The 11,752-nt window shown below is 39.0% G+C and overlaps 1 protein-coding gene across 1 annotated transcript in view; it reads right to left on the bottom strand.

Annotated features, from left to right (window-relative positions):
* Positions 1 to 355: 355 nt before the first annotated feature.
* Positions 356 to 11,752, bottom strand: part of LOC132906669 (zwei Ig domain protein zig-8-like) — a 125,822-nt gene continuing 114,425 nt past the window's right edge. The window contains exons 5-7 of the mRNA XM_060959047.1: positions 3,958 to 4,144; positions 2,934 to 3,055; positions 356 to 1,595 (exon numbers count right to left, since the gene is read on the bottom strand). Coding sequence (XP_060815030.1) covers positions 1,465 to 1,595; positions 2,934 to 3,055; positions 3,958 to 4,144 — 440 coding nt within the window. The 3' untranslated portion in view covers positions 356 to 1,464. The remainder of the gene's footprint in view (positions 1,596 to 2,933; positions 3,056 to 3,957; positions 4,145 to 11,752) is intronic.

The raw sequence follows: 11,752 nt of genomic DNA, 5'->3' as shown, positions 1-11,752 counted from the left end.
ATTCTGTATTTCGTTCCTGATCATAGGATATTCTTCTGTGCTACTCTTTATTTGTAATTTTATATCAAAAAGTGTCAGTTGGAGTCACTATAAACATTGCAATCTTATCCTATGCTGCATCGGTAACGTTGAAAACCTCCGGCTGCTTCTTACTAAAACTAGTCGATAAGAATATTGCAACAGAGGAAGTGTTCTCGGTCTTTTTGGTAACTGTGGTTATAGAGATACTCGTTGATTTTAACTCGAGAGTAAAAAAAACTATTATTAGTAGTAATTTAGATAAATATCTATCAAAATGATTGTAACGATAACAGAAGCAAATATTTGGGAAGGTAGAATGATTTGAGCAAATAAATTTAGATGAAATTAGTTAATGATAGTTTATTATCTGAGAACATATGCGCGTAGCTAAACTGGTCGATTTAAGTCGGGCAATTATACACACATTTAAGAGCAAGCAATTTGCACACCTGTAAAATTATGTCAAGTCGCAATAGATCGACCAATCGAGCATAATGTTTCCTTGACTATACAATATTTAAGGTATTTTATGTACAGGCCATCGAGAGGAGAAGAATAGAACGTTTATTACTATTCCTTATCTTTAAACTACTAGTATTCGCAGTTGTTCGTCGAGAATATTTATGTTTGCCCTAACAAATGCATGTTACGGTTGCTATTACAGTTTCAACTTAATTATTCATTCACTGGTACAATTACTATATGATTAAAGATGGATACGACCAGCAATACCGAATAACATTCCAAATATTTGACGATCTAAAATCGATTTTGATGGTGACTACACTAAAAAGAAAAATGAATATCGTATAGCCTAAATCGTGTAACAAACGCACAACGCAATCTTTCATTCGCTTTAACACTAACGCACTTACGTATAACATTAACCATTTATCAAGAACAGTTCTTTTAGAAACGAACAAGCATTAGAAAATTTCCGACGATCCGTAATAATTTGTAAGTTAATTAAAATAGGATAACAAAAAGATATTAAATTAATTAATCGGTATATTTCAATATAAGCCAAACCTCGTGAAAGACAAAGGCGCAATTTATTTTAGGTGAGTCGCATCTTATCATCTTCTATTCTGTGTTACGATCTATCGAAACATTACAAAACTCGCACGTCTGTTGCATTAAATCGATATGGTCGAATAGTAACATGCATTTTTTTAGGTTCGGTCGGTTTCGCAAAACAAAATTTCCACGAGATATACTTTGTTGCCAGATTGCAATGATACAAGTTAGTATTCACAATGTCGTTCGTAGGTGGTTTTGCGATATTGTATACAATGCACACTAAATTATTGCGTACAATTTATTCGGCAGTTTTCTTCCATCGTAATACTGATCCGTTACTAGAAACGCTTTCTGGCGGATATGCACAAGAGAGAGCGATGCGAGACAGTGTGCAATCATAACCTCAAAATGTTTCGATGAACTTTATGGCGAGTTGATCATCCAAGTCCGAAGAAATACAAAGCTGGCGATTGTGACGTACAGACTTTTTAATTTTTCGTGATTCGTTCGCGCTGCGTTCCATTGATCGTGGTGAACTGCTGCTTGTTTCTCACCTACAACGAAGAAAATATATAAAGATATGAAAATCAAACAGTAAATATTCGCGATTAGAAACTCGCTTATAAAACATTCGTCAAATTGAAGTGCAAATGAGTTTGTAGCAGTATCGGTCGGATTTAAAGCTTCCATTTGAAAGATTAAGTTTTGAATTAGTGGAAAGTTCTTAAACATTTTTAAACTTAATTCGATCAATTTATTTGGTAACCATAAGCTTGCCAAAATTAATTACTTCGATTATGCATGAAGTCCTACTTTTGGAACAGTAATTAATCTTCTATGATCTGAAGTAAGTAAAGTTTTAAATTGGCATCGCACCAATTGGAATATTTTTGATCTTTAATTATGCGAATGAAACGAATAACAGATTACTGTCCTTTTTAATTAAAATGCATAATTAGTTGGAATTATTTAATTGGCAAAAACTGTTTAATTTAGCTAAAATAGATTAAACATTCGATAAATGTTACATGATTCTTACGAGTAAATATCGATATTTACGAAATTTAATAAATTTCTCAAAATCGAAGCAACATTTTCGGAAGACATTACTTACAAATTTAACAAAATGTCCCGTCATAATCCAATGTTACGTTATCCTTGATTTCATGGTTGGCTTAAATTTTGATAAATTTTGTAACGACCAAGTTTGACAATAAATACCACTCTCTCGTTTACTATACTGTAGACGTTTACTCAAAGCTGGTTCGCAAATAGACTAACGAGATCGAGCATTCTATACGATCGTTAAAAATTTAACCAGAGGCAACGGTTTTTATGGTATAATAAACATGGCATTTAGCATGTGGATGTGACTGGTCGTAACTTACAAGATGTACCTAAGCTTCAACCTGCATTTCCACATTCTATGTACGATTTATTTTAAAAATGAAAAAGTCGAGTGGACACTTGGTCATTTTTTAATTTCTTAAAAAACTCGAAGAACATTGATTTGTTGAGCGACAATTAGAATTCTGACGATGTATATAATACATTATATAATACATATATAATACAAATTATACCTAGTTGTATATAATAGAAAAAAGTACCTAGCCTACGTTTTAATTTTTCATTAATCCTCTATTTATGTATTTTCGCTATTTCAAACGAACCTCGCGCATTTTTTTCCGAATTTTGTTTCAAATTCCTTTTCGATCTTTTAAATATTAGTCTTTCTTTTTTAAACGTTGTTCCTCGACATTTTAAGCCTCTTTATTCCACGTTTATCTAGTTAGCAAGCGGTTGCCTCAATTCCCTGTACTCTTGGTGGAACAAAAATCCTTTTAGAATTAAACTTAAATTTTGAACGCATGACCTTTAATTCAATTTACCATTCAGGACGTGAATATGCACCGCGGCGGTACTAAATTGGCTCACTGAGCATGAGTATTCGCCGCTGTCAGTCTTTTTCGCCTGCTCGATATATAGCTTGGTCACCAGATCTTCGTTCGACCTGAAAAATCAGTTGTCACGTTACATATCGGACGTACTTGTATATTTCCGGTGTTCGATCGTAGGATCATGGAGTATAGACAAAATTACGAGAATACAGTGGACTATGTATGCCGCAGAAACTATACATATTGTTACCAGGTTGCTAAAATCGGTTACTAAATCATAGCAGTATCCCGAAATGCAACGATATAGATCGTAACCAACGCTCGATGGATATGAATTTGTTACGTTTAACGAGACAGCCGAGGTTCCTAATCTAGTAATTTAGATTCTACCGAAACAGATGCAACCGTACTGAATCCCATCATAAAGGCGGACAGTCTGTCGACGAATAAAGATTCGCTCAACGTATGTATCGTATCTTGATCGGTTAATATAGAATTTGTTATTCGCACGGATTGTAATTTATAGGTTTAACGACTGCGATTTGAAAAATTTACAAAATTGGGAAAAAGCAAAAAATGATAAAACGAATAAAATTGACTTAAATCGACGTACCGATATCGCGCGATGAAATTCTTCGTCTATAGCTTAACAAAGTCGGTCGAAACTTTGCAACTTGTGCTCAATGCCATCGAAAGCATAAATTATCAAAAAGGACAAGATAAGAAACGTGTATGAAGGCGGCGGCGGAAGCGACAAGTAGAAATGGAAGTAGCGATTGCAAGAGCACCGAGCGTCTCGCAAAGCGCCTCCAGGGAGATTAAACGGTTCGCTCGTTATCAAGAAAGGACATAGGTGAAGGGAATACAGCTTTCGGCAGGCAGACGAGCCGATAAAACGTTACGTGTTCGGTGATACGTGGACACAATTGCACATCGATGAACGAAGGTAAATCGGAACGTCGGTTATCTATCGTAGTTCTGTTCGATCGACCGTTTTGCTACTCTATATGCTCACCCATTAATGTGATAAACGTTGACATGATCCGGCAACGTTTCACCATTTTTCCTCCAGACAGGGTGCGGTATCCTGGAGTCGGGACAAGAAGGTCGAGCAACGCAAGCTAGCTCGATACCGCTTCCGGTTTTGTAGTAACGATCACGTAGTTCGTGTCTAGCTTCGTCCAGAATCCTGATGTCTGGAGCTACAAAACGAATGTGACGAATCGCATCTTACCAAAAACGATGAAATCTTTGTGGGTGATTTGACTTTCTGTTTTCCCGATATATCGCCAATACGCAGAGACAGAAATCTTCTTCGAAGGAAAAATTCAACTATCGTTTTAGAAACGGCATAGGGCAAAGAATCGAAGATGTTTGGCATAGATTGGATACTCGACTATTAGATCGTGAATTTTTACGTATCTATGGAAAATTCGAAGATGCATAAATCAACAGAATACTATATTATGCTGTACGATGCAAAATATCCAGAGTATTTAATACCCAGTGGATACGTCAATTTTCTGCCTAACTTCCACTTTCTAAGTTGTACTCATAAAAATATGAATTTACATAAATACATGTAATTTAGCAATTACGCATGAAATAAAATAATCCGAATATAGTAATGAGCAGTATAAAATACTTGATATAATTGTTATCTTGGGAGGATTTAAATCTCTGGGACGATGCGATTTCTGGCGAAATTTGGATTTAGAGAAGCCAAGGTTCCCGTTCGCAGGTATAATTTAGCACGAGTTGCATTCTCCAAGGATCGTCTAATTCTGGTCACATGGCATTGGGACACTGAGTATTAGGAAACACGCGGTCTGCGTAAGCTACAAAGTGCTCTGTCTTATTGCTCGACCACGAGATGATACTATTTAGGATTTAACAACTCTGGACTGAGAGTAATCTGTATTCAGGAGCGCTAAGGGGTACGGAACGAATCTCGGACTCACGTCCGCGGGTTTCTTCGAGTCGATGTTCTTAAATAGTAGCTTGGCGCGAGCCCTACGAATCCGTGACGAATCCCTGGATTTATCCGCAGGATTTCCTAATTGCGAAGTTCCTGCAACGTAGCCTGTTCGATGCTTTTCATTTATTTGGTCATCTAAGATAAAGTCCCTTTTTCTCGAAACCTGTTCCAAATTTTAGAAACCCTTAAATTATTTTTTTAATATTCAACGCTCGGTTCAATTTTTCTTGACGCGTAACGCAGTTCTAACGCGAAGGAAGAAATTCCAAATTAGTTTATACTCGTTGCTGCGTCTGTCGTTTCTGATAAATGGACAAGATCACAGCAGCTCGTCCTATTATCTCTCGTGACGGTCCAACTTCTCGTATAGTTAGTTATTTCGTTAACGCGTGTAGTCGAAATTCGATTTCCTACAGTCACGATCGTGTGATACGTAGGAAGCCACGCTATAACGCTACGAGCAAAGTTCTCCTATTTCCGGGAAAGCAGATTTTCAGGTTGCCGCGATTGTTTTCCCCAGACGTGCGTTTATTCTTCCGCGAGGGCACGCAGCTCCCATTCGATAATTAGGTAGGGCGAACGCGAAGAGAAGTTTGAAGGGAAAACGCGCAACAAGGTGTTGCGTTCCTCCGGTTAAAAATGAGGAGAATAAAAGAACGGAGGGTACGTGACACGGTACGTGCTCTCGTTTCGGCTCTCTCTCTTTCTCTCTGTTAGGTTCTGCAAGATTCCTCCGACGTAATTGAATCTTTTCAGGCACGAAATTCAAACTCGTTTCGGCATAGCCGCGGAAAACACTACGTTCCGTGCGCATTTCCAATCACAGACCGGTGAATGCGGTTTCCACCGCACGATCGTGTTTGTGTACAACGTACACTGGCTCGCAAAAGCGTTGGAACACTTGTAGATACGTAACACTCGAATATGTTATTTACGTGATACTTGTACATTTAGAAATTTCATCGGCATTGTTACGATAGCGACGGGTTGGTAACGTTTGAAATGTGAGAAAATGTATGGAAATTAGGGGCATTTAATACAGGCAGCCTGTGAAACGCTTCGTATTGTATCGTGTATATGTAGTTGGAATGATTTTGGGCTGGACATTTGAAAATGTTAAAAGCACAGCTGTTTGGCTAAGCTTCGTCGTCGATGACGTTGTCGATAAATTTCGTTATTATTCGATCGTGACGGTTAGTTTGATGAACCGGTTCAAAGGATATATTCGTCGAAAGCACGTGAAAATGTAGCTTGTGCAGTGTATTAATTGGTAACTGGAATTCATTCACAACGTCAATTATTTCGATATCGTACGTTGTCTCTTTTCTTTGAAATATTTCCTTTGCTAATCGAATCACCGAAGCATCGAAAACTGACAATAGTTGTTTGGCTCTCGACTTTTTTAAATCGAAAGTGTCACACTTAAAAGATGCGTAGTTGGAAGATACGCGATGGAAGGTATAAGTTTGTAAAAACTTGTAAAATGTCAGCGCAAGAAATTGACGGACGAGCTTCACCAGAATATCATATTTCGTTTCTGCAGAAGATAAAACTTTATAGTAGAGTAATTTTTCACCCTGAGCGTATCTTATGCTTGTACGAAAAGGATCATTCGGTTGGCGATGACAAACGAATCTCAATCTCTGCTATTCTACCATAAACTTGATCTCTGAAACAATTCCAAGCTCGTTCGAAGCAAATTACAAGAGTTATGTATTCGGACGAATCGTCTTTCTTACGCAACACAGTTGCAGATGTAGCTACGTATATGGTTCTATAAAACTCAAATTGAAACGTCTCTGATAGTGAAATTCGGTTTCACTAGTCATTATTTTCTCGAACTATTCGTTTATTCTTCGAAATAAATTATTTCTTTGGTGTTATTTGTTCCTAGGTCCCTGCAACTAATTTCTCTTTTATCGTTTTATCATTGGAAATTTATTTCCAGTGTCCTTCCTCATTTCTGAAATTCCTTTCTTCTTTAGACAATAATAGACGGATTCTTCTATTATTAAAATTTTCATTAAAACTAGAACTCCCACACCGGTCAAATCGATTGGTTTTACAATTTTATTTTAAAATTCCTGCTTCGTGTTATATTTTCTTCCGCAACGATAACTAAAGGGATAATATAATGAATTTTATTTTGTTTTTATGTATTCAAACTGAAAATAATTTTGCATCAAAGCTACTTTACCAATACCAGTCAAAATGACTTGTCAAAGTGTAAAAGGGTCCTGCGATCTGTTTATCGAACCCCGATTAACCTCGTTTTGTACAACTTCCCACACGTTTTTAAAATTTGTACCTCGTATCATTCGATACGACGATATCTGTTATCAGAAAAATTTCGGATCGATCGCTAGATCGCTAGATGCTAAGACTAGAAATACCACACCTGCTAAAATGACTAGTTCTACGATTTTCTAAATGTGTGAACCCTCGTTTAGGGATGATGGTCCCAGATGGATTAATAATACCAAACATATAGCACATAACATGGAATTCCTTCTGTAAGAAAGTAATTGCTGAGGTTATTAGATGTGTGAACAGAGGAACGCGTGGATAAATCGTAAAGTAGAAAATACAGGGTGCGCCGTTAGAATTCGGACAGAATTCAATTTGTAGTTCCCACCATATTAGAATTCAGATGTTTGTGCTGATTGACTCTGAAGTTAGTTAAATATGTCAATAAGTCTTCTATAACCTCAAAATGACAGAACTCGTTAAGCAAAACCCGGAATACGATAGAAGAGCGGCGATTATAGAAAGTCTTCGCGCCGGGAGAACGCCGGTCGAAATTATAAAATTCTTTAGCTACCCAAGATCGACGGTAATTTAATTTTGTTGTGGGCAAAACCAAATTTCCAGCAAGTGTTCACGTTTTGAGCGTTGTCTCAAGTGAGGGCGACGTCATGCCTCCGCACTTCTTCCAAAAAGGCGAAAGAATCACAAAGGAGGTTTATTTGGAGGTCCTGAAGACAGTAATAAAGCCGTGGATGGAAATTACGGCTTCTGGAAGGCCGTATTTATTTCAACAAGATGGCGCACCTGCTCACACAAGTCATCTTGTTCAAAATTGGCTCTCTGACAATGTGGACATGTTTTGGTCGAAAGATTTCTGGCCTCCTAACAGTCCCGACCTAAACCCATTGGACTATTACGTGTGGGGCGTTATCGAGAGACAAACTAATAAATGCAGGCACCCCAACGTCAACTCCCTACGAGCTGCTATCGAGTCAGAATTCGCGACAATTAAACGCGACCAGTTGAAGTCAGCGTGCTCGCGCTTTAGAGCAAGAATAGAGCAGGTCATAGAGGCAGAGGGTGGTTACATAGAATAAAAGTTCTCAGCAAGGACCCTTTAAATGAGATATAACAACATTTTCATGTGTTTTTGTGTATTGACTTAAATAAACAACTTTCTGCACAAAACTTCTTTTGTCCGGATTCTAACGGCGCACCCTGTATATTTTAATACAGAAGTGTAAATACAAGTAGGAATATAATTTGAGTTATTGCGCTAACCACTGCGCTGTCGTCGTCCGGGCAGAAATCGTTGGAAAGTTTGCTGTCGAGTGCCGCTACATGTTTAAATAAATATCGAGTATACGGCGAGACGGCTCCTGCGCGAAAAGACAATAAAATACAAGTTAGATTACGAAATGTTTAGCAAAAAATAGAACGTACCAATTCTTATTGTAATTCTCGTAGTCTAATTCGCAAATAGTTTGAAGTTCACGGGATGATATTACGGGACGCTTCAATCGCTATTGATAGAAGAGGTCGAGTTTTTTGACGATTACCAAAAAATCGACATACAAAACCCCCCGAAGTAACGGATGTTTTCTAATCTTAGGGCAATTGCGCGGCCCGAACGGGTGACATATAACTTTTATCGCCTCGTATATTTCGTACTACGCCTATCGTTATTCACATCTCCGCTGCTTTCTTATTCGCAATTGTACCTCTGATACGATTCCACTTCGCCTACCGTCAAGAATGACATATCGTATTTGCCTCGTGCTTTCATCTGCTCCCAACAATTTTCTACATCGTCGATTCATCGTCTATAAGATACACAAACGCAAGAAACTAGTAGACGCACGTACGAGCGTTATTACCGTGCGTATGTTTGAGAGTTTGCACGCTGAAGCAGACATAGTCTGTCAAAGCAATCTATCAGAAATAACAATGGAAAACAACGACAAAGGCGACAGTGGGATAATTATCTCCGCTCGTTTGCGAGTAGAATGCTGAAAGTGCTCGAGTTCTCTGGTAGAATACCGCGAATGGTAGAAAATATCGAACGATCCAGAGGACGAAGGAAGCATGCAGCCGCGATTCCTTGCCAGAGGAACGTGTCTTAAGTACACCGCTGAACGGGCGTTGACAACGATAAAGGCGGCTAGAAATCATCTTATTGTGCTTTCGCGGCGTACTATCGATCGACGAAGCTTTACAGTGGAAGCTTCCTTTGCCACGACCTAATTGAACGCGCGTCTTGTACGCGAACAGTGATTCATATCGCGTGCGAAGTTCGACTCGCAAGTCTTCGTGTCTTTCCACGTCGAACGAGCGCAAATTGTCGCGCCACTCCGACCATCTGTCTCGTCGATCGCTGAAAACTCGGTTAAATACGCGACACGCGCCGAGAGGGATGATTTTCCTGTCCGATCAGGTTTTCCTTCTTCCCTTTTATGGCAACTGTGGCTCGATATTGCGACGGTAGTCGCAGCCAGATGATTGTAATTGCACATTTTTAATTTACCTTTTTATTTTTTATACCTTTCTTAATGTTTCTCGTGGAATTAGCAATCTCGTGGAATTAGCAATCGATATATCGCGGTAGGTTGCATTGCTTTCGACATAATTTTTAGAAAAGCCGCGTTACTTACCAGACAAATAATGAGATTCTCGGTTCAGAGGATACAGAGTGTGAAATTTGTTGCTGGTAGTTTCCCGCGTATGTTGCAAGAAACCGGTAAATCGTACAGTCTTTAACAGAAATTTCCTACCACTAAATCATTCACACTTTGTACAGAAAGTACGAGGAAGAATCATCTTTAAATACGTTGTTCGTATCGTCCTAACGTCTTTTCATCGACAGACATTTTTCTTCGTAACAGAGGTGTAATATCTACATGTCGGGTTATCATTGGAGTTAGGAGCGTGTAATAAATCTTTCTTCGGATTAGACATTGTTGTTATGCAAGAGCGAAGATATAGTACAATTATGATTATGACAGAATTTGACAAGTAACCCTGGTAATTAGATACTCGGGATGCGAATGGCAATGATCTTGGACTCGATAACGAATCCACGGTCAACGGGACGACGAATGCGATTTTTTCCACGGTCTAAGTCGAACTCGACTCACTGATCCACGATTCGGCTGTGACTCAACGTACTTGTCCACGGTACGAGTAGAACTTATCCGACTGAACCTCGGTCCAAGCGGAATTGCCCTTATATACTCCTCTTCGTGCCTCTCTGTAACTCTCGGGTCTATCTTTGTTTTTAAGGAGAGCTATTTAATTACTCCATACCTCTGTTAGGTACACGTCCCTCCCGTGATCGTGGCTACGTTCAGCGACCCGTTATGTCACTTCGAGCCCAAGCCCACTGTCATAAATCTCGGCCAAACATAATTGGATTAAATCATAAACAGCTATTTCTCAGTTTTATTATTTAAATACGGCTATAATAAAAAGTATTGGGTACCTTCCCAAACATTCCAAAAGAAAGGCTCAGATGTCCTTTATATATATATGTCGGGGATGAAAGTACACCGGGCCTTCCCTTCGGAATTCCTAGGAATATCCGTAACGCTTTAATCTTATAAGCAACCCGATTATAATCGTGCGAGATTTGCGATAGTGAGCCTGGGCTCGAGGCGACGACTAGTCGCCGAACGTAGCCGCGGTCACGGGATGAACGTTTTACCTAACAGAGGTATAGAATCGCATAGCTCTCCCTAAAAAGAGATAGTTGTACCGACACCTAACAGTAAACATTCTCGTGCGATCTCATTAGCGAGGAAACAACGCCTTTTACGATCAGTGGATACTTCACGTTTTAATCACGAGACCGAATTAGAATTTGGAAGAATTTTGTTATCCCGTTGACCGCGGATTCGTCATCGAACCCAAGACCATTGGTATTAGCGTCTAATTACCGCGGTTACTTGTCGATTCCGTAATACTCACACTTGTGCTAATCAACATTACCTCGATTGTATAACAACGATGGCCAATTCCAGTGAAGATTCATCACACGCCCCCACCCTTAATTATAACGTTAACCCGACATATATATAGAAAGGAAGGCCCCGATGTCCTTTCATCTCTGACATATACTTGTGTAATTCGGTTTTGATTACTCTAATAGTCCGTCGTTAATAAAGTAAAAGCTGGCGAAAACGGGTGAAAAGTAACTATTATCGTTGAAATAGACTGGACTAAATGTATTTCTATTTCCTTGATATATGCAGCGGAGGGAAAGCTTATCGGATGGAAATAGTATTAGCCCCGTTGATATTCTAAATAGTAACGCGTTCGATCGATAGTATAGTTGGTTTTTCCCAAGTGTATCAGGGAGTTCCATCGATCAAGATGTTTCGAACGATATGGCGAGAAAAGAGGGTCGAACGGTGTTCGTGTTTAGTTTGTTCCTTTTCTTGTTCTTGTTGGAGATAAAAGAGTTCTTCGGGGTTTCGCGTGGCATGCCTTATCAGAGCTTCTGTTCGCGAAAGGATAAAAATCGCTGGAACGACACGGGTGCTGTCGATACACCCTGGGTTTTTGCATATCGCGTTTATGCTGCCGATAT

The sequence above is a fragment of the Bombus pascuorum genome, chromosome 5 (assembly GCF_905332965.1).
Source record: "Bombus pascuorum chromosome 5, iyBomPasc1.1, whole genome shotgun sequence".
NCBI classification, from domain to species: Eukaryota; Metazoa; Arthropoda; class Insecta; order Hymenoptera; family Apidae; genus Bombus; species Bombus pascuorum.
This window is presented reverse-complemented; position numbering and strand designations above follow the sequence as displayed.